This window comes from Stomoxys calcitrans, chromosome 1, assembly GCF_963082655.1.
Source record: "Stomoxys calcitrans chromosome 1, idStoCalc2.1, whole genome shotgun sequence".
Lineage (NCBI taxonomy): Eukaryota > Metazoa > Arthropoda > Insecta > Diptera > Muscidae > Stomoxys > Stomoxys calcitrans.
Genome location: NC_081552.1, coordinates 235,707,031 through 235,731,390, shown reverse-complemented (window position 1 = coordinate 235,731,390; position 24,360 = coordinate 235,707,031). Strand labels below are relative to the sequence as shown.

At 41.9% G+C, this 24,360-nt stretch overlaps 2 protein-coding genes and 1 long non-coding RNA gene across 3 annotated transcripts; 2 read left to right on the top strand and 1 right to left on the bottom strand.

The window, feature by feature from the left end:
* The first annotated feature begins 5,734 nt into the window (after positions 1-5,734).
* Positions 5,735-6,921, top strand: LOC106094623 (uncharacterized). The gene is made up of 2 exons (XR_001222590.2): positions 5,735-6,329; positions 6,392-6,921. It is a non-coding gene; the product is annotated as an uncharacterized LOC106094623 (long non-coding RNA).
* A 2,700-nt stretch (positions 6,922-9,621) lies between these two features.
* Positions 9,622-10,179, bottom strand: LOC106094624 (larval/pupal cuticle protein H1C-like). The gene is made up of 2 exons (XM_013261857.2): positions 10,117-10,179; positions 9,622-10,043 (listed from the first exon to the last, which is right to left on the bottom strand). The coding sequence occupies exons 1-2, from the start codon at positions 10,126-10,128 to the stop codon at positions 9,648-9,650; spliced, it is 408 nt and encodes a 135-aa protein (XP_013117311.2). The 5' UTR covers positions 10,129-10,179; the 3' UTR covers positions 9,622-9,647.
* A 4,581-nt stretch (positions 10,180-14,760) lies between these two features.
* Positions 14,761-15,230, top strand: LOC131997686 (larval/pupal cuticle protein H1C-like). Its single transcript, XM_059368918.1, has 2 exons — positions 14,761-14,772; positions 14,835-15,230. The coding sequence occupies exons 1-2, from the start codon at positions 14,761-14,763 to the stop codon at positions 15,228-15,230; spliced, it is 408 nt and encodes a 135-aa protein (XP_059224901.1).
* The last annotated feature ends 9,130 nt before the right edge of the window (positions 15,231-24,360 follow it).

Sequence of the window (24,360 nt, the reverse complement as noted above, 5' to 3'; positions counted from 1 at the left end):
ATATATATGGGGCTTTTAACCATACATACGCATACAGAGACTTTGGAACATGTAAACTTATCCGCATATTTGTGTCCGTTCGTTGCAGCAATGCTTTGGAATGGGTAAGCCGCTGTGCGACACCTCTTTGGGGAGAAGTTTTATATGGTATAGTACCTCACAAATGTTGCCAGCACTAGGAGGGAAAAACCACTGTTGAACATTTTTTTCTGATGGTCTCGCCAGGATTCGAACCCAGGCCTTCAACGCCATTGGCGGACATGCGAACCTTTGTAATAATTCTTAAATATTCATATATGTCGCTACTTTCTTGGTCTTCCGTTCAGCATTCTAAAGACCACACATGGATGTGTGCTGTCTTATTTATCATGGAATAACCCATATGTAGCGTATATGTAATTTAATATTTTTAATTGAAAACTGCCGCTCATTGCAATTTCAATGTAATGAGATGAAAACAACAGACAATTATTATTTTTTTTTTGTATCTGCACTACTATTGGGTTGCCCAAAAAGTAATTGCGGATTTTTCATATAGTCGGCGTTGACAAATTTTTTCACAGCTTGTGACTCTGTAATTGCATTCTTTCTTCTGTCAGTTATCAGCTGTTACTTTTAGCTTGCTTTAGAAAAAAAGTGTAAAAAAAGTATATTTGATTAAAGTTCATTCAAAGTTTTATTAAAAATGCATTTACTTTCTTTTAAAAAATCCGCAATTACTTTTTGGACAACCCAATATATTTATGAATTAAAATTTTTTTTATTGGAATTTCTGGCACACCCACAGTGCAAGAGCAATTTCACTATAAACCATACAATGAGATTAAACCTAATATACTCGTATTTGAAATGCTATAGCACTGAATCATTTTTACAGATGGCGCCCAATGGCGCCGATCTGCAACGTATAAAATACGAGGACTGCTATATAAGTTTCGGGCCTAGGAAATACCAGGAAGAACACGTAAAAAGGCATTAAGTTCGGCCGGGCCGAACTTTGGCCACTCACCACCTCGGGTATATATGTAGACCACAATTCGTCAAAATCTGGTAAAAAATACATACCTTGTGCCCCATAGCAGGTATATCGAAATATATTCCGATGTGTTTAATGTATAGCTATATCTAAAAATAAACCGATCTGAATCATATACGTCACGAATATCGAAAAGCCTAACATAAGTCACTGTGTCAAATTTCAGTAAAATGGGATAATAAATGCGCCTTTCATGGGGCCAAAACTTTAAATCGAGATATCGGTCTATATGGCAGCTATATCCAAATCTGGACCGATTGGGGAAAAATTTAAGAAAGATATCGTAGAGCCTAACAAAACTCACTGTCGCAAATGTCGGTGAAATCGGATAATAAATGCGAGTTTTATGGGAACAAAACCTTAAATCGAGAGATCGGTCTATATGGCAGCTATATTCAAATCCGGAACGATCTGAGCCAAATTAAAGAAGAATGTCGTAGGACCTCACACAACTCACTGTCCCAAATTTCGGTGACATGGGGCAATAAATGCGCCTTTAATGGGCCCAAAACTTTAAATCGCGAGATCAGTCTATATGGCAGCTATATCCAAATCTGAATCGATCTGAGCTAAATTGAAGAAATATATCGAGGGGATTAATCTAACTTACTGTCCCAAATTTCGGCGACATCGGGCAATAAATACAATCAATTAATTTTTTTATAAAAAATTTCAAAAATTGCAACCACGACCTCAATTGAGAAGAAAGTTGAGATTCAATTAAAAAAAATTTGAATCAATTAATTTTTTGATCGAAAATTTCAAAGACGAACGTAATTGAAAAACAAGTAAAAGCGTGCTAAGTTGGGCCGGGCCGAATCTTGGGAACCCACTACCATGGATTCTGGTCAAATATGGGACCTATATCTAGTTATAGGCCGAATTGGACCGTACTTGGCGCAGTTGTATAGAGTCATAACAGAACACTATATGCAAAATTTCAGCCAAATCGGATAAAAATCGTGGCTTGTAAGGGCCAAGAAGTTAAATTGGCAGATGGTTTTAAACTCGTAATTTTTTAGTAAATTTGCTGTGGAGGCTACAAATAATGTTACATGGGTTTAGGGGACAAGTCAAAGCATGATAAGTTCGGCCGGGTCGAATCTCATATACCCTCCACCATGAATCGCATTTGTGAAGTTCTTAGGTCGATATATCTTTATGGACAAATAACGGATAATGGATAAGAATTGCTATGCTATTTCAGCTATGCCGAGATATAAACCGATTGGGGCCATACTTGATTTGGCTGTTGGAGACCAAGGTGTAATTCTTTGTGCAAAATTTCAGCCAAATCGGATAAAAACAGCACCCTTTAGCGACTCAAAAATTAAAATTGGGAGATCGGTTTATATGGGATATATATTGGGTTATGGACGATTCAGGCCACATTTAACACGCGTATTAAAGGTCATACAAGAAGTCGTTGTGCAAATTCAGCCAGATTGAATACGAATTGCTCCCTCTAGAGGCTCAAGGGTATAATCGGGAGATGGGTTTATATGGGAGCTATATCTAATTATAAATCAATTCAGACCATAATTGGCGCAATTGTTGATGGTCCGCCCTATAGCGGCTCAAGAAGTCAAGAACCGAGATCGGATTATATGGGAGCTATATCAGGCTTATGAACCTATTTAAACCATACTTGACGCTATCGTTAGAAATTAAAACAAAACAGATCATGCAAAATTTCAGGCAAATCGGATAATAAATGCGCCCTCTAGCGGCTCAAGATGCACAATCGGGAGAACGGTTAAAATGGGAGCTTCATCAGGCTATGGACCAATTTAGACCATACTTGACGCAATTATAGATGGTCAAACCAAAACTCTTCATGTGCAAAATTTCAGCCAAATCGGATACTAATTGCGCCCCTAGAGGCTCACGAAGTCAAGATCCGAGATCGTATTATATGGGAGCTATATCAGGCTATGAACCGATTTCAACCATACTTGGCGCAATTGTTATGAGCTAGCACAAAACACTTTATGCTAAATTTCACTCAAAATGGGATAATAATTGTGCCCTCTAGCGACCTTTTTGAGCCGCTAGAGGGCACAATTTTAAATGGGAGCTTCATCAGGTTATGAACCAATTTAGACCATACTTGACGCAATTATTGATGGTCAAACTAAAACACTTCATGCTAAATTTCAACCAAATCGGATACTAATTGCGCCCCTAGAGGCTCACGAAGTCAAGATCCGAGATCGTATTATATGGGAGCTATATCAGGCTATGAACCGATTTCAACCATACTTGGCGCAATTGTTATGAGCTAGCACAAAACACTTTATGCTAAATTTCACCCAAAATGGGATAAAAATTGTGCCCTCTAGCGGCCTTTTTGAGCCGCTAGAGGGCACAATTTTAAATGGGAGCTTCATCAGGTTATGAACCGATTTGGACCATACTTGACGCAATCGTTGATAGTCAAACTAAAACACTTCATGCTAAATTTCAGTCCAATCGGGTAATAATTACGCCCTCTAGCGGCTTAAAAAGTCAAGCTCCGAGATCGGTTTATATGGGAGCTATAACAGATTATGAACCGATTTGGAACACAGTTGTTAATGATCAAACCAAAACACTTCATGCTAAATTTCAACCAAATCGGATAGTAATTGCGCCCTTTAGCGGCTCAAAAAATCAAGGCTCCGAGATCGGTTTATATGGGAGTGATATCAGGTTATGAACCAAATTAAACCATACTTGGCGCAGTTGTTAGATTTCAAAAGAAAATAATTCATGCAAAATTTCAGCCAAATAGGATAATAATTGCGCCCTCTAGCGGTTTAAGAAACCAAGATCTGACATTGATTTATATGACAGCTTTACCAATACATGGACCGATTTAGCCTACTTGAAATCTCAGCCGACCTGCGTTAATAGGAAGAATTAATGCAAAATTTCAAGCACCTAGCTTTACTCCTTCTAAAGTTAGCATGCTTTCGAGAGACAGACGGACGGACATGGCTAACTCGACTAAGAATATCAAGATGATCCAGAATATATTGGGTTGCCCAAAAAGTAATTGCGGATTTTTTAAAAGAAAGTAAATGCATTTTTAATAAAACTTAGAATGAACTTTATTCAAATATACTTTTTTACACTGATAACTGACAGAAGAAAGAATGCAATTACAGAGTCACAAGCTGTGAAAAAATTTGTCAACGCCGACTATATGAAAAATCCGCAATTACTTTTTGGGCAACCCAATATATTCTATGTTGGATCTCAGATCAATATTTCGGTGTGTTACAAACGAAATGACGAAATTAGTATACTCCCATCTAAAAACGGGAGGAATGGAGAACTAGAGCGGGGCCTGAAACGCCCATGGCCACACAATCACTTACGTGCCTTCGTCGGAGCTTATAACACCCCCGTCGGAAATATCCCGTCCCATCGAAAAATCTCAGGAGACCTCCCAGAGGAACGTTCCTAAGATCAACCAGATCGCAGAAGAACCGCCTTCCCAGAAAGGAGACGCAGGCTCTCCGCCTTCGCAGAAGAACCGCCTGCGTCTCCTTTCTGGGAAGGCGATTCTTCTGCGATCTGGGTGATCTTGGGAACGTTCCTCTGGGAGGTTATGGCACCCCTCGTTGAAAACATTCGGTCTCATCAGCAAATCTCAGAAGACCTCCCTGAGGTACGTTCCCAAGATCACTCAGATCGCAGAAGAACCACCTCTCCAGAAAGGAGAGCTTGGGTCCTTGCAGAGACGGACAAAGTTGTTGGAAGTCAAAATGAAACACTTGGTGGAAAATTTCAGCTAAATCGGATAATAATTGCGCCCTCTAGAGGTTTAAGAATTCAAGATCCGAGAACGGTTTATATGGCAGCTATACCAAAACATGGACCGATTTAGCCAATTTACAATCCCAACCGACCTGGTCTTTTAAGAAGTACTTGTGCAAATTTCAAACACCAAGCTTTATACCTTAGAAAGTTAGCGTCCTTTTGACAGACAGACAGACAGATGGACGGACAAAGGGACATGGCTAGATCGACTAAGAATGTAAAGATGATCATGAATATATATATATATACTCAGTTGGGTCTCAGATCAATATTTCGATGTGGTACAAACGGAAAGCCGAAATTAGTATACCCCCATCCAATGGGGGAGGGTATAAAAGGATATTCTACGTTCTTATATTTGAAAGCTCTCTCTCTCTTTCCTCTCTCTCTCTTCTCTCTCTTTTCTCTCTCTCTTCTCAATCTCTCTTCCTCATTCTCTCTTCCTCACTCTCTCTTCCTCACTCTCTCTCACTCTCTTGACGCTCATACAGGTAACGCAGTGAGGTATTCGTCCACAATTGAGATACGAAAGAACCAATAAAGGCCTGGACCAAGGTGAAGCCACTCAGAACACCACAATTTTGACAAATGGTGCTCTTAAAAAACAAGTTTAAACTTAAGTTAAGATTAGGGAGATTTGGGTAGGGTATCATTTCACACTTCTTAACTTCCAGCGCAATACAACTCCTTCATAATGTATACAATTTCGTTAGTGTAAAGAAAATTGTCATACCTGGGTCAGTAGATGGCAAAGGCTCTTGTATCGTTGATGAATAATTACAGTGGCAGTATCAGTAGTAGTTATAAATATTCACAAACTCATATGGGAATTTAATAGCTTTGCAGGTTTCATGCCACATGGGGAGAACAACCGATCAGTGTCAAATTGAGCAAACAAATGGCGGGGCAAAGGGGGAAAAGATTGAGGAATAGATAGATAGAACAATTCAAAGAAATCCCAGCAGACCGACAAGTGATTAGAAAATCAATGGGGGACAAAAGGGAAAAATGTAGCGACCAAACACAGACTTCAGGTTCAAGAGCAACAACTGGAAATGATTGAGACTGGCATTGTTACATGGCCACAAATCAAACAAAAGCAACGCCAACTATTGTCACAAAAACCAAAAACAAGTAAAAAATAAAAAAAAACACGAATAGAGACTATAACCAAGTTATTGGCAAACATCTTTCCTTTCCCCTCCTCCGGCTGCGCTTGGACCCATTTCACAGCATTGCAGCTAAAAGTGGAAATAGATTTTAGCATGGAGGAGAGAAAACTAGAACAGTGTGGCTGATGCAACTGATATGCAAGACCCTGCTTGGGAGACGAAATGCAATCTGGGAGGCATGGGGATAAATACATGGTCATTGATATATAAGCCATGGCTTAATTTCGAAAAGTTATCAAACAGTTCTCAGCCCTCCAAGTGAAAACTTGCAATAGTCACACCACATCAAAAGAAAAATAAAAATGTTCAAATACGTAAGTGTTGAAAACTTCAAGGATATTCTCAGGATATTGTTTGCACTTTTGTAACTTTCCAGATCGCTGCTGTCTTTGCCCTCCTGTTGGCTGTTGCCGCTGCCCTGCCAGCCCCAGTACCTGCTCCTGCCCCAGCTCCTGGACCTTCGCCCAGTCTATATCCTTATTTCCCTGGACCCTATGTGGTGGGACCTCATGTCTTGGGTGCTCCTGTTGTTAAAGTGCTCTCTCCCTATGGTCCCTTCGTCCATGGACCCGTTGTTGTCGGTTAAATTATAGCGAAGCCAACCTGCCCATAAATAACAAACATCTGCTGCCCCTTCCAACTTGAATGCCTTTGTTTATGAACTTTGACTTTTGGAGATTCCTTTGTGAACGTCCATCGTGTACCCTGTGTATTTTGTGAACATTTTTCATTTTAATTTCATTTACTTTTTGTTTTTTCTAATCATTCTATTGTGCTCTTCATTAACCTTCATTTTCTAGTTTTGCTAAATGGCAAAACATAAAAATGTAAAAAATTAAAAGAAAAATATAATTTTTGTATGCAACTTCATAGAAAAAAAGCTTGTTGTTTAAATTTTTAAAAATATGTTTAATGCACATGTGTTAGTGACCGAATGCAAAAGAGTATACTGCCTAAAGGTATGCTATGAAATTGATAGATTATTGAATAAGAGCTGGCAGCTGCGCAGACTCTTGAAATTAAGCCAAGCCCCACAACATGCCGTCGGATAGAAACCCATTTTACTTATTGAAAAACTATTTCATTTCTGTAGGAAATTTTTTTAAAAGTTCATGTCTAAAGGAAATTTAGACAAAATTTCATTTGATTTTATTTATAAGGGCTCAAGAAGTCAAATCGGGAGATCGGCTTATATGGGAGACCGATTTGGACCGTATTTGACACCGTTGTTGGAAGGCATAACGGAGCACCACATACAAAATTTCATTCAAATCGGACAAAATTTGCGGCTTGTAAGGGCTTAAGAAGTCAAATCGGAAGATCGGTTTAAATGCAAGCTATATCAGGTAATAGACCAATTCGGATCGTGCTTGGTACAGTTATTGGAAGTCATAACGGAACTCCACATACAAAACTTCAGCCAAATCGGACAAAATTTACGGCTTGTGAGGGCTAAAGAAGTCAAATCGCAAGATCGGTTTGGGGGCTTGTAAGGGCTCAAAAAGTCAAATCGGGACATCGGTTTATATGGGAGCTATATCAGGTTATAGACCGATTTGGACCATACTTGGCACAGTTGTTGGAAGTCATAACAGAACACTATGGGCCAAATCGAACAAAAATTGCAGCTTCCAGGAGCTCAAGAAGTAAAATCGGGATTTGGATATATCGGGAGCTATCTGAACTGATATGGCCCATTTGCAATCCCCATGACCTACACTACTAGGAAGTGTCTGTGCAAAATTTCCAGCGGCTAGCTTTACGCGTTAGACCACTATCGTGATTTTGACAGACAGACGGAGGGACGGACGGATGGACATGGCTAGACCGACTCAGAATGTCGAGACGATCTAGAATATATATACCTTTTGGGGTCTTAGGTCAATATCTTGAGGTGTTACCAACGGAATGACTAGATTAGTATACTCCCATCCTATGGTGGTGGGTGTAGATCGAGGAGGAAAGTAGAACCAGAGCGGAGGTTGAAACACCCATCGCCACGCAAGCACGTAAGTGCCATGGTCGAATCTCATGGCACCCCGGTCGGAAACCTCCCGTCCCGCCAACAAACCCCAGGAGACCTCCCAAACGTGCGTTCGCAAGATCACCCAGATTGCCGAAGAACCGCCTCCCCTGAAAGAAGAGCCTGCATCCCTTCAGGTTCGGACATGAGTATAGCAAGTGCTCGAGTCTACTCCTCATTCCCATCAGGGTAACTCCTGCAGAATTCATTGTGCGGTAGTCCCATGCGCTCCGTTATGCAGCCTATGGTACAGTGTCCGGTTATGACACAGCTGCAAAATGTTTCTGACAAGTTCTCAAACAAATGAGAAGCTAAAGTGGCACTCCTTCTGACTGCCAGTGTGGGATACACACACAGCAGATGTTCTATTGTCTCTTCTTCCTCGACGTCCTCACGACGTCCTGCAATAGTTGTTACTTCCAACCTTCAGTCTGTCAGCATGTATTGCGATCAGACAGTGACCTGTCATGGCGAACACAGTGAGCCAGGTCGAACGCATAAAGCTAGCCGCTTGAAATTTTGCGCAGATACTTCTTAGTAATGTAGGTCGTTGGGGATTGCAAATGGGCCATATCGGTCCAGGTTTGGATATAGCCCAATAGCCCATATAAACCGATACCCGGATATGACTTCCTGAGCCCCTATAAGCCTCAATTCTCATCCGATTTTCCTGAAATTTAGAACAAAGACTTGTGTTATGACTTTCAAAATCTATGCCAAGTACGATCCGAATCGGTCGATAAACAGATATAGCCGCCATATGAACCGATCCTCGGATTTGACTTCTTGGGCCTCAGAAGCCTCAATTTTCATCCGATTTTACTGAAATTTGAAACAACGACATGTGTTATGACTTTCAACATCTATGCCAAGTATGATTCGAATCGGTCGATAAACAGATATAGCCGCCATATAAACCGATCTCCGGATTTGAATTCTCGAGCCCTTAGAAGACTCAATTCTCATCCGATTTGGCTGAAATTTGGAACAAAGTCTTATGTTACAATTTCTAACTTTCATGCCAAGTATGATCCTAATCGGTTCATAAACAGATATAGCCCCTATATAAACCGATCCCGGATTTGAATTAATGAGCCCCTAGAAGCCTCAATTTTCATCCGATTTGGCTGAAATTTGAAACAAAGTCTTGCGTTATGACTTTCAACATCTATGTCAAGTATGATTCGAATCGGTCGATAAACAGATATAGCCCCCACATTAACCGATCCCCTGATCTGACTTCTTGACTTCCCTACAAGCCTATATGTTCAGCTGATTTGATTGAATTTTGAAGTTTTATCCGAATCGGTCAATACGGTGATGTAGGCCCCCCAAAGTACCGATATCCCGATATGACTTCTTAAGACCAACATAATTGGAATACAAACTCAGTTAATAAGGGTAAATTTCTAGCACAATCCAAGGTGGTGGGTACCCAAGATAAGGCCCGGCCGGACTTAGCACGCTTTTACATGTTTACTTTTATAGTTTGCAACTCTGAGATTTGAAAAACACCAAGGTATAATTTTATGTTACCCTTAAAAAATTTATTTAACAAAAAACACATATCACAATTCGTCCAACCATTTTTTTTTAAACAAATCACTTTTTAATGATGATGAACTGTGTGCACCAAAGGAGCAGAGTGAACCACAGGAACAGAGTGTACAACAGGAGCAACATGATGGACAACTGGGGCGTGGACTGTTTTCAATACAGGGGCAACATGATGCACTACGGGGGTATGGACAGTCTTGACCACAGGGGCAACATGATGGACGGTCTTTACAATGGGAGCAGCATGAACGGTGGTCTTAACGATAGGGGTGTAGACAGGTTGTACAACAGCTTTGCTATGCACTTGGGTGATACTCTGGTGTGATACAGCAGAAGGAGCTGAATGAACAACATGGCCAACTTTGGCTACCACAGGCTCATGGACAACATGATGGGTTTCAATGAGACCAGCAGAGACAGTCAAGAAGAGGGTGGCGAAAATGGCAGCCTGGAAAAATTTACCAAAAGTATTTTTTTTATATATTCTTTCTATAAAAACTGAAGAAATTTTCAAAACTTACGAATTTGAACATTTTGTTTGGAGTTTTCGTTTTTGATATGAGAGATATTGTAATAAGAATAAGTGTTTTGCAACTGATGTCTTTGACTGCCTGCCTTCAAGCTTTTATACAAAAATCTCTAAGCCCAACCAGAACCATTGAATGAGCAACACGCATGATTCTCATTCTTGTCCACCTTGACTGCAGTTCAAAGTTAATTGTGAGCCCTACAAAAACCTTTGCTTTGCTTGTATAGCTGCTAGCCAAATGATACAATCATACAATGCGCTCTCATATCAACTCGAGAGGAAATAACAAAACTTTTGCTTATTCAATTGAAGTTTTGGACTTGGACGATTAATCAAACAAATAACAACAGGCCTAAAGTGGCACGGCGGTGATATGTGTCAGTAGTGCGCTTAGACGCATGCTTGCAGTCAGTCACAAGCTAAATCAATGTACATGAGGTAGACAGCTGGACAGACTATGAGTAGTTATTGTCAATTGCATGATGGTAATAAAGAAGGTCATTAATGTGGGCTATGGTTTGAATTGTTTCGGGTGAAGACGGGAGCATATTCTATGAAAACCTGGAAGATGAGAAAAAAAACTTCCATGTGCCTCTACCTTGAACAAATCTCCTTTATGCTATGGTGGTGGGTATGTCCCCACTCCCTTCCTTCCCTCTGTCCTTCCATCTTTCCTTCCTCCATCAATCCTTCCCCCAGCACTCCTTCCCCCGTCACTCCTTCTCCCATCACTCCTTCCCCCATCACTCCACTCCACTACTTCCCCCATCTCTGGAGACGAGAGCATATTCTATGAAAACCTGAAAGAAGAGAAAAAAGGCTTCCAAGTGTCTCTACCTTAAACAAATTTTCTTTATGATATGGCGGTGGGTAAGTTCCTTACTTCCTTCCTTTCCTCCTCCTTCCCCCATCACTCCCTCCGTCCTTCCCTCCTTCCTTCCCCCATCACTCCTTCCCCTATCACTCTTTCCCCCTTCACTGGAGACGGGAGCATATTCTTTGAAAACATGGAAGATGAGAAAAAGGCTTCCAAGTGTCTCTACCTTAAACAAATTTTCTTTATGATATGGTGGTGGGTAAGTTCCTTACTTCCTTCCATCCCCCATCAATCCTTCCCCTAACACTTTTTCCCTCATCACTCGAGACGGGAGCATATTCTATGAAAATCTGGAAGATGAGAAAAAATGGTTCCAAGTGTCTCTACCAAATTTTCTTTATGATATGGTGGTGGGTAAGTTCCTTACTTCCCTCTTTCCTTCCTTCTTCCTTCCCTTCTTCCTTCCCTCCTTCCTTTCCTCCTTCCTTTCTCCATCCCTTCTTCCTTCCTTCCCCAATCATTCCTTCCTTCCCCCCATCACTCCTTTTTTCCTCCTTCGTTTCCTCCTTCCATTCCCCGTTCCTTTCCTCCTTCCTTCCTTCCCCTATTTTACGAAAATCTGGAAGATGGAAAAAAAACGGCTTCCAAGTGTCTTTACCTTAAACAATTTTTTTTGATATGGCGGTGGGTAAGTCCCTTCCTTCCCTCCTTCCTTCCGCCATCACTCCTTCCTTCCCCCCATCACTCCTTTTTTCCTCCTTCGTTTCCTCCTTCCATTCCCCGTTCCATTCCTCCTTCCTTCCTTCCCCTATCACTCCACACAGAGCACATTATACGAAAATCTGGAAGATGAGAAAAAAAAACGGCTCCCAAGTGTCTTTACCTTAAACAAATTTCCTTTATGATATGGTGGTGGGAAAGTTCCTTACTTCCCTCTTTCCTTCCCTTCTTCCTTCCCTCCTTCCTTCCCTCCTTCCTTCCCTCCTTCCTTACCCTACCACTCCTTCACCCATCACTCTTTCCAACATCACTCTTTCCCCAATCCCTCCTTCCCCCATCACTCCTTCCTTTCCTCCTTCGTTTCCTCCTTCCTTTCCTCGTTCCTTTCCTCCTTCCTTCCTTCCCTTCATCACTCCTTCCTTCACTCGTCAATCCCTCTTCGTTCTCTCCCTCCTTCCCTCCTTCCTTCGCTCGTTCCTTCCCCCATCACTCCTTCCCCTATCACTCTTTCCCCCATCACTGGAGACGGGAGCATATTCTATGAAAATCTGGAAGATGGGAAAAAAGGCTTCCAAGTGTCTTTACCTTAAACAAATTTCCTTTATGATATGGTGGTGGGTAACTTATTTCCTTCCTTTACTTATATCCTTCCTTTCCTCCTTCCTTACTCCATCACTCCTTCCCATAACACTCCTTCCCCCATCACTCCTTCCCCTAACACTCCTTCCCCCATCACTACTTCCCCCATCACTCATTCCCCCATCACTCCTTCCCCTATCACTCTTTCCCCCATCACTCCATCACTGGAGACGGGAGTATATTCTACTAAAATGTGGAAGATGAGAAAAAAAGGCTTCCAAGTGTTTTTACGTGAATCAAATTTTCTTTATGATAAGTTGGTGGATAAGTTCCTTACTTCCTTTCTTCCCTCTTTCCTTCCCCATCACTCCTTCAGCCATCACTCCTTCTTCCATCACTCCATCCAACATCACTCCTTCCAACATCACTCCTTCCCCCACTACTCCTTACCCCATCGCTCCTCACCCCATCACTTCTCACCCCATCACTCCTCACCCCATCACTCCTCACCCCCTCACTCCTTCCTTCCCCCATCACTCCTTCCCTCCCTCATCACTCCTTCCTTTCCTCCTTAGTTCCCTCCTTCCTTCCATCCTACCTTCCCTCCTTCCTTCCCTCCTTACTTATCCCCTTCCTTCCCTCCTTCCATCCCTCTTCGTTCCCTCCTTCCATCCCTATTTCCTTCACTCCCTCCTTCCTTACTCCCTTTCTTCCCTCCCTCCTTCGTTCCCTCCTTCCTTACTCCCTTTCTTCCCTCCCTCCATCCTTCCCTCCTTCCTTCACTCCTTAGTTCCCTCGTTCCTTCACTCCTTAGTTCCCTCCTTCCTTCCATCCTACCTTCCTTCGGTCCCCTACCACTCATTCCAACATCACTCCTTCCACCATCACTTCTTCCCCCATCACTACTTCCCCCCTCACGCCTTCCTTCTCCCTTCACTCCTTCCTTTCCTCCTTCCTTCCCTCCCGCGTTCCTTCACTCCTCCCTTCCCTCATCACTCCTTTTCCCATCACTCCTTCCTTTCCTCCTTCTGATATCACTCTTTCATCCATCACTCCTTCCTTCCCCCCATCACTCTTTCTTTTCCTCCTTCCTTCCCTCCTTACTTCCTTCCTTTCCTCCTTCCTTCCCTCCCTCGTTCCTTCACTCCTTCCTTCCCCCATCACTCCTTCCCCATCACTCCTTCCCCCATCACTCCTTCTTTTCCTCTTTCCGCCATCACTCTTTCACCCATCACTCCTTCCATTCCCCCATCACTCCTTCCTTTTCACCTTCCTTTCCTCCTTAGTTCCCTCCTTCCTTCCATCCTACCTTCCCTCCTACCTCCCTCCTTCCTTCACTCCTTACTTATCCCCTTCCTTCCCTCCTTCCATCCCTTTTCGTTCCCTCCTTCCATCGATAATTATTTCCCTCCCTCCTTCCTTACTCCCTTTCTTCCCTCCCTCCTTCCTTATTCCCTTTCTTCCTTCCCTCCTTCCTTACTCCCTTTCTTCCCTCCTTCGGTCTCCTATCACTCCTTCCCTCATCACTCCTTCCAACATCACTCCTTCCAACATCACTCCTTCCAACATCACTCCTTCCAACATCACTCCTTCCCCCATCACTCCTCAACCCATCACTTCTTGCCCCCTCACTCCTCCCTTCCCCCCTCACTCCTCCCTTCCCCCTCACGCCTTCCTTCCCCCCTCACGCCTTCCTTCCCCCCTCACTCCTTCCTTCCCTCCCTCGTTCCTTCACTCCTTCCTTCCCCCATCACTCCTTCCTTCCCCCATCACTCCTTCCTTTCCTCCTTCCGCCATCACTCAATCCTTCTCCTCATCACTCCTTCTTTTCCTCCTTCCTTTTCTCCTTACTTCCTTCCCTTATTCCTTCCCTTCTTCCTTCCCTCCTTCCTTCCCTGCTTCCATCCCTCTTCGTTTCCTCCTTCCATCCTTCGTTCCTTCCCTCCCTCCTTCCTTACTCCCTGCCTTCCTACCCTCCTCTTCTTCTTCTAATGATATGCTTAGACCATAAGTGTGAATAGCGTCAATGGTGCCTAATTGAATTCTTTGTCCCGCCTTGTGATGAAGCTGTCTGAGACAGGTACTTCATATCACAAATCTCAATTGGTTGATGCTAACGAAGGTCATGAGCATAGGTATATTGAATATGTTGTTTGCTACTGTTTTGGTTTGTTTATTTGACCGATTTCGCTCCAGCCTTGCAATCTTTGTCTGTCTATTAAAACAATAAACAAAAAAAGTCTACACAAATAAGTTTTAAGGCAATTCTTCCTTGTCTGGTAGACTTGAGCATTGTTTTTGATAAATTATTTTGTGCTGTCTTAAATTGCCCATAATCGCTTGTGAACATTATGGCCGGCATGTTTTCGAGGAGTCTTTTGTTTCAAGCCAGTTCGAAAAAAAAAAAACACAAAAACGCACACTGTGCATAAACGTTGCAAAGTTTTGTTTGGTATATAAACTTTACCAGCAGAGTTCTATGCCAACAGTCACATCTCTGCCTTCAATACCAAAACCAAAATGTTCAAATTCGTAAGTTTTATAAAAATTACTGGCAAATTTTTTATCTCAACTCATCTTATCCCCTTTTCTAGGCTGCCATTTTTGCCACCCTCTTCTTGGCCGTCTCTGCTGGTCTCATCGAAACCCATCATGTGGTCCATGAGCCTGTGGTAGCCAAAGTTGGCCATGTTGTTCATTCTGCTCCTTCTGCTGTATCACACCAGAGTATCACCCAAGTCCATAACAAAGCTGTTGTACAACCTGTCTACACCCCCATCGTTAAGACCACCGTTCATGCTGCCCCCATTGTAAAGACCGTGCATCATGTTGCCCCTCTGGTCAAGACTGTCCATACCCCCGTAGTGCATCATGTTGCCCCTGTCGTTAAGACTGTCCACACCCCAGTTGTCCATCATGTTGCTCCTGTTGTACACTCTGTTCCTGTGGTCCACTCTGCTCCTTTGGTACACACTGTTCACCATCATTAAACTTTTAGGTAAAGAAATCGGATTCTGTTTTATTGTTGTTAAATAAATATTACACTCATCTTAAACATAAAAAAATATTTTTTGTTATATAATTAAAAACGGCCATTATATAGGAAATTTTGTCAAAACTAATTTGCATCGAAAATTGTGACGAAATTTCTGTTCTGTGGGCAATTTTGTAGATGAACAAAATCATGTGTAGTACGAAAGAAGTGTAATTTGTCACAGACAGAATGTCTGTCATTACACAAAAATACATGCATTGGGAAACGTACAGCTTATAAGCAGGGTTGTCGAGCTTGGTTAATGTGGTAATTGTATCGTAGATGCGTTTTCGCTATTAATACGATTCAAATACAATATACCAACGCACGGCCCATCACACCTGATGTGGTTGAAAAGTCCCACATTTGGATATCAGTTTCGTATTCTACTCCCAAATTCCTTTATGTAAGCCCCATCTTGCGACAGTCAGTAAAACAATTGCTGTTTGTGGGATTTTTTGGGCGTAGGCGTAGACCCCAGAAAGTTGGTCCCGAAAGTGGGTATAAATTTCGAGATTTACTCCCCAATACCTTTGAGACCCATATTGAGGTTGAGGTTGTCCCCCAAACCACTGTCAAATATCATTTATTTAGATATCATATTTCCATTGGCCTCAAAATTAGATGTCAAATTCGTTTTCTATTCTCAAGTACCGCTCATTTGAAAACCTTTTTGCAAACGTCAGCAAATATATTGGGTTGCCCAAAAAGTAATTGCGGATTTTTTAAAAGAAAGTAAATGAATTTTTAATAAAACTTGGAATGAACTTTAATCAAATATACTTTTTTACACTTTTTTTCTAAAGCAAGCTAAAAGTCACAGCTGATAACTGACAGAAGAAAGAATGCAATTACAGAGTCACAAGCTGTGAAAAAATTTGTCAATGTCGACTATATGAAAAATCCGCAATTACTTTTTGGGCAACCCAATATTAAATTTGAGGTATATGCCCTATAAACCATCAACATCGAGCTCTCCTCTCTTTAAGACCTAAATTGTCATGGTGAGCAAATACGTCCTATTGAGGTGTTGTTATGGGGGTGGAACGTTTCCCAGACAGTTGGTCCCGAATGTTGGTCTACTCCCAAATACCTTTCATTTGAGCCCCATATTTCCATAGTCGCCAAATATGTCCTCTTTGAGGGGTGTTTTAGGGGATGGGGCGGCCACTGAGTGACATGGCCCTAAAAATATATATCAGATTCGTGTTCTACTCTAAAATATCTCTTATTTGATCCTCATATTGCAATGGTTGGCAAAAATCGTCCCCTTTTGGTGGTGTTCTGGGTGTAAGGTGGCCTCATAAACACTTTTTCCCTAATATTCATATCAGATCCGTGCTTTACTCTCGAAGACCGTTCATTTGAGCCCCATATTGCTATGGTCGTAAATTTGTCCCCTTTGGAGGTGTTTTTGGGGAGGGGCGGCTCCACAAACATTTAGTTCCACATTTTGATCGTATTCTAAACACAAATACCTCGCATTTGAGCCCGATATTGCCATGGTCTGTAAATAAGTCCAAATTAGGGGTGTTTCAGGGGTTGGGATGGTCCCCCAGACACTTTGTCCGACGATTTTATATCATTTTAAGTCGATCTAGCCATGTCCGTCCGTCCGTCTGTCTGTTAAAAGCACGCAAACTTTGGCAGTAGTAAAGCTAGGCGCTTGAAATTTCGCACGAATACTTTTTATTAGTGTAGGTCGGTTGGGATTGTAAATGGGCCAAATCGGTCCATGTTTTGATATAGCTGCCATATTAAACGATCTTGGGTCTTGACTTCTTGAGCCTCTAGAGCGCGTAATTCTCGTCCGATTTGACTGAAATTTTGCACGTGGTGTCTTGGTATCACTTCCACAAAATTTCATCAAAATCGGTTCAGATTTCGATATAGCTCCCATGTATATATATCGCCCGATTCGCACTTACATGGCCGTAGTAGCTACAATTTTCAACCGATCAGCACTAAACTTGGCAGGGATTATTTTGTTACTGATCTTAACATATCTGCAAGATTTAATCAAAATCGGTTCAGATTTAGATATAGCTCCCATATATATGTATCGCCCGATTTGCACTTACATGGCCGTAGTAGCTACAATTTTCAACCGATCTACGCCAAACTTGGCACGGTTTGGTTTGTTACTGATCTTAACATATCTGCGAGATTTTATCAAAATCGGTTCAGATTTAGATATAGCTCCCATGTATATGTATCGCCCGATTTGCACTTAAATGGCCGTAGAAACTTCAATTTTCAACCGATCTGCATGATATTTAACGCGGATTGTTTTGTTACTGATCTTAACATATATGCAAGATTTCATCAACATCGGTTCAGATTTCGATATAGCTCCCATGTATATGTATCGCCCGATTTGCACTTACATGGCCGTAGTAGCTACAATTTTCAACCGATCTAGGCGAAACTTGGCACGATTTGATTTGTTACTGATCTTAACATATATACAAGATTTCATCAACATCGGTTCAGATTTCGATATAGCTCCCATGTATATGTATCGCCCGATTTGCACTTACATGGCCGTAGTAGCTACAATTTTCAACCGATCTAGGCGAAACTTGGCACGATTTGATTTGTTACTGATCTTAACATATCTGCGAGGTTTCATAAAAATCGGTTCAGATTTAGATATAGCTCTCATGTATATGTATCGCCCGATTTGCACTTAAGTGGCCGTAGTAACTCCATATTTCAACCGATCTGCACAAAATTTGGCACGGATTGCTTTGTTACTGATTTTAACATATCTGCGAGGTTTCACCAAAATCGGTTCAGATTTCGATATAGCTCCCATGTATATGTATCGCCCAATTTGCACTTAAATGGCCGTAGTAACTGCAATTTTGAAACGATCTGTTCGAAAAAAGTCGGTTCAGATTTATATTGTATATAGCTTTCATATACATATATCTATTGTACGACTTTATAGTTGTAGGTTAGGTATGGGGTACTATACAGTCAGCTACGACTTGCTTTAGCCTTTCCCTGCTGGTTGTAATTATTCTCTCTTTTTGATTCTCATAACATAGCCACCGAAACTTTTAATTGATTATTACACTTAGTGTCATTACAACAATGTATGAATGCCCTTCATGTGCGTATCATTTCGATGCTTTGAATAAAATGATCTTCTGTGGTCATTTTTGGCTGCAAAGTAATTTTTGTACTCCACTCTTACAAGGCTGATCACCTTGGTATTCAATTACAGAATTCTTAATGTGGTAACACAATAGTATCAGTAAGGCAACCCATCAGCTTTTGGCCCCTCACCATTGAGTTTTATGTTTTACATGAGCAATTTCAATCAAATCAAGCCTAAACAAAAACCAAAACCAATAAAATCCCATATAAGTGGCTCCATGTCAATGTCAAGGTGAGGCTGTGAATAGGTACTTGAAAACACTTCAATGTTATGGTGTAATGAGGGGAACTCTATCAAAAATCTGTACAAATAAATCTTCACTTTATGCAGTTTATGGTACAACAGCTACTGTAATGAATGGACATAAGGTTTGTAGAGGGAAGTTTTTGGTGCTTGGTAAATACACTGAGAAAAAGTGGGAAAAAAACTAAGTGAATAATTTTCACACTTTATCATAGAATGGGGGACACACCAAGTTTGTTTATATTCGTGTTATAACGCAAAGTACTGAAGCGTGGATCACGTGGGCCAATTAAGCCACCTATATATCCTCTTTATAATTAAATTCTACAATGAAACATCCCTAATTTATAAGGCGTTATAGTGATCACAGCTGGTGAACTCGCTAAATCTTTTAACGATTTTCATAGGGTAGCCAATGAATAGTTGAACTTAAGATGGTCCACCGGTTTAAATAAAGTCTTTATTGCCCTAACATTCTATAACGAATTGTTGAATTGTTATCCGCCAGTTATTCTCTTTTGATTTAACCCATATTTGGATATGGGTCAATTTTGAGATTTTGCCATAAATTGCATTTAAAAGCCAAAAAAAAAGTTTTCTTCTTTTTTTTATTATTGAATTTTTAAACAATTACTTCATAATCAGCTCCATTGTAAATTTTTTTTTTTGTAAACAAATCAATTATCTCCTCATTTCTGCCAGTCATCGTTGAAACCCCAAAAACACCAACATCGTTGCCATAACAAATGTAACAACGCCTGTCATGCTCATTGCGATGAAACCACAAAACCCACAAACTGCACTGCACTCCAATCATCCACGAGTCATTTGATGTGGTCAGGCAGGCGTATGTGGTTGGAGCATGGCAACAAAGAAGCTCCAAAATAAATGCACACCACAACTTTTATGCGGTTCTTTAGCATAGCCTTAATTATTTCAAGAGTTTGGATTCGTTTTCGTTGGCATTTTCTCCTGCAGGTCTTGGTGAAGACCGACTCACATTACACAGAATAAAAAATCAACGCTTCAACTTTAGCCTCGCGACGACAGTATTGTTATGGGCCTAAAATGTGTGGAGTTTAATCAGTGATTAAAATGCCTGTTGTTTAATTTAAAGGTGATGGATTAAGGCATCAGACTGAAAAGCTGCGAATTCAGGCAAACTACTGGAGTACAAACAATTATGTTGAAGGTTTTTCAATCTTGATTTCGGGGGTGTTTTTGGTCTTAAAGACTCGAAAAGCGGTTTAAGGAGCATTAAGCATAAAAACTAAAGGCATTAACTACATGCATGGTTTGAAAGCCCTAAGAGGTGACATTAAGATTTTAAGTGTGTGGCGATGTCAGAGTTGCAACGGCTGATGAGGAAGGCAAAACAAACAGCAAATGAGGTACTCATAAGGGCCAAGGCCTGGAAGATTTCTTGAATACTAACGATCCAATAACACTTGCTAACGATCCAATAACACAATAGTAAGTGTTTTGCAGACAAAAGTGTTCTTAAAATTTTTACAAAAATCCTTAAAATACCCATTTCGGGCCTGGCCATTACGGGATAACTATGAGCACCACACAGGCTGGAACTTTGAGCTCCGATTTGTGTGGTGTCCATCGTTATCACGGGAAGCTTAGCTGAAAGCTACCGGGCGCGTCCACAGGTTGCGGATGGTGGAAAGTTCCGTTGCGGAGTAGCTGCAAATGCGGCCGCGGGCAGTAGGCGATTTTCGAGATGAAAGTCTCAGTGAGGAGTCAGTTGGCACTGGCTCCTAATTAAATACTAAGTGCCAATGATACTCGAGATGACAAGGCGAATTATTGGCGGCTTCAAATAACCTATGACCAACATCAGCGTCAGTTCCCAGCTTAGGGGCGGCTGGAGGCGTGCATCGGATCTTAAAGCAAGCGGCACAACGCCACGACGAGGGATACATGTGCAATCCCACAAAACCCATGCGGTTGGGGCGCTGGGCCAGTAACCCGCCCCCGGAAAACTATGAGAACTACTATGAGAATCAAAGGAATAGTAGCAAGTAAAAGCATGCTAAGATGGGCCGGGCCGAATCTTACATACCCTCCACCATGGATCGCATTTGTCGAGTTCCTTTCCCGGCATCTCTTCTTAGGCAAAAAAAAATATATAAGAAAAGATTTGCTCTGCTATTAGAGCGATATCAAGATATGGTCCGGTTTGGACCACAATTAAATTATATGTTGGAGGCCTGTGTAAAACGTCAGCCAATTCGAATAAGAATTACGCCCTTTGGGGGCTCAAGAAGTAAAATAGAGAGATCGATTTTTATGGAAGCTATATCTGGCTATAGACCGATTCAGACCATATATAAACACGAATATTGATGGTCATGAGAGTATCCGTCGCACAAAATTCCAGGTAAATCGGATAAAAATTGCGCACTCTAGAAGCTCAAGAAGTCAAGATCTCAGATCGGTTTATATGGCAGCTATATCAGGTTATGGACCGATTTGAACCATACTTGGCACAGTTGTTGGGTATCATAACAAAACACGTCGTGCGAAATTCCATTCTAATCGGATAAGAATTGCGCCCTTTAGAGGCGCAAGAAGTCAAGACCCAAGATCGGTTTATATGACAGCTATATCAGGTTATTGACCGATTTGAACCATACTTGCCATAGTTGTTGGATATCATAACAAAACACGTCGTGCAAAATTTCATTCAAATCGGATAAGAATTACTCCTTCGGAAGTTAGCTTGCTTTCGACAGACAGACGGATGGCCGGACGGACAGACGGACAGACGGACGAACACGGCTGGATCGACATAAAATGTCGCCACGATCAAGAATATATATACTATATGGGGTCTCAGACGAATATTTCGAGTAGTTACAAACAGAATGACGAAATTAGTATACCCCCCATCTTATGGTGGAGGGTATAAAAACGAATCCCCTCAAACGTTGACGACCCACGCAAACGATAAAAGGACCATGATTTGCGGATCTGCACCTTGAATGTCCGCACTCTTTATAGAGAAGGTGCAGTATACCTGCTGGCGGATGTATTAGAGAAGTACAAGGCAGATATGACCGCCTTACAGGAAGTGCGATGGACTGGGAATGGCGTCACTACAACACCAAACGATGACGAACTGTACTACAGCTGCCATAACACGAGGCATGAATTTGGCTGTGGATTTGTGGTTAGTCGGAGACTGAAACACCTTGTCTCCAGCTTAACTCCAGTAGATAAGAGGCTAGCCACAATCAGCATAAAAGCCAAATTCTTCAACATCAGCCTTATTTGTGCGCATGCCCCGCCGGAAGACAAAGACGAGCAGACCATGGATATTTTCTACGAGCGCCTAGAGAGAGAATATGACCGCTGCCTCGCCCATGATATTAAAATCGTTCTGCGAAATTTTAATGCGAAGATAGAGAAGGAAGACATTTTTGGTCCAACAGTCGGAAAATTTAGCCTCCACGAGATAACGTTCAGTAATGGGTTGAGGATGATAGATTTCGCCGCGGCAAAAAAAATTGTAGTTAGTAGCATCAGATTTCAACATAAAAATGTTCACAAAGCCACGTGGCTGTCACCCGATCAAAACACGTGGAACCAAATTGATCACATTGTGATAGATGGAAGGCATTCATCCAGCATGTTAGATGGACGATCGATCCGTGGAGCGAATATAGATTCGGATCATTACCTTGTTGCAGCAAAGGTTCGCACCCGTTTGAACATGGCGGGGAAAGTACGATCTGACACTGTACGGAAGCTGGACAATGAAAAGCTGCAAACACAACAAATGGCAGCGGCATACTCCACTCGAATGACCCAACTGCTTGAAGAAAGCACTCCTTGTTCCGATGATAAAATGGCGCAGTGGCAAACTATTGCCCACTCTATGGAAAATGCCGCGAAATCCGTACTTTGATACCGGAAGCCTCTTCCAAGATACCCATGGTACGACTAAGAATGTCGAGATGCTACTGAAGCCAAGAATGGGGCATATAGAGCAACCCTGCAATCAGTAGCAACGCGCCACATGAAGGAGAGGTATCGGCAGAAAAGGAGAGAGGAGAAACGTCCATTCCGCAGAAAGAAAAAGGAAATGAAAAGACGTGTGTGAGCGAATTGAGATGTTCAGGAGTCAAAATGAAGTCCGGAAATTCTATCAAGGAATTCAACATCAAATTGATGGTTTTGGTGCAGGCACATCCTCCTGCAGAGATAAAGAAGGAAATCTTGTAACTGGTAACAGATAACATGCTGAGGATATGGAAAGAACATTTGACCCAACTGCTAGTGTCCGATGTTGGCGGCGAAGAGGATACCGCAGAACCAATCCCTGATGATGGTATAGAATGTTTACCTACTAGTCAGAATGAGGTCCAAGTAGCAGTGACCCGACTAAAGAACAACAAGGCAGCAGGAGCCGACGGGTTACCCGCTGAACTATTTAAGACCGGAGGCGAAACGCTCATAAGGCGTATGCATCAGCTTAACTGCTGCGCAATCTGGCTAGAAGAACGCATATCCGATTATTGGAACCTCAGCATACTATGTCCCGTACACAAGAAGGGAGACAAGACGGAATGTGGCGACTATAGAGGAATAAGAGAAATAATCCGAGGATCAGTTTATATGGGGTGCTTTATCTTTTTAGAGACCGATTCGGATTATACTTGGCAAGGCTATGGAAGGTCATAACACAAGTCTTTGTTCCAAATTTCAGCCAAATCGGATGAAATTTGGCTAACTAAAGAACAACAAGACAGCAGGAGCTAAAAGAACTAAAGAACAACAAGGCAGCAGGAGCCGACGGGTTACCCGCTGAACTATTTAAGACCGGAGGCGACACGCTGATAAGGCGTATGCATCAACTTATCTGCTGCACAATCTGGCTAGATGAACGCATATCCGATGATTGGAACCTCAGCATACTATGTCCCGTACACAAGAAGGGAGACAAGACGGAATGTGGCGACTATAGAGGAATAAGAGAAATAATCCGAGGATCGGTTTATATGGGGTGCTTTATCTTTTTAGAGACCGATTGGGATTATACTTGGCAAGGCTATGTAAAGTCATAACACAAGTCTTTGTTCAAATTTCAGCCAAATCGGATGAAATTTGGCTAACTAAAGAACAACAAGACAGCAGGAGCAAAAAGAACTAAAGAACAACAAGGCAGCAGGAGCCGACGGGTTACCCGCTGAACTATTTAAGACCGGAGGCGACACGCTGATAAGGCGTATGCATCAGCTCATCTGCGCAATCTGGCTTGATGAACACATACCCGATGATTGGAATCTCAGCATACAATGTCCCGCACACAAGAAGGGAGACAAGACGGAATGTGGCGACTGTAGAGGAATAAGAGGAATAATCCGAGGATCGGTTTATATGGGGTGCTTTATCTTTTTAGATACCGATTCGGATTATACTTGGCAAGGCTATGGAAAGTCATAATACAAGTCTTTGTTCCAAATTTCAGCCTAAGAACTACAAGACAGCAGGAGCTAAAAGAACTAAAGAACAACAAGGCAGCAGGAGCCGACGGGTTACCCGCTGAACTATTTAAGACCGGAGGCGACACGCTGATAAGGCGTATGCATCATCTTATTTGCTGCGCAATCTGGCTAGATGAACGCATATCCGATGATTGGAATCTCAGCATACAATGTCCCGC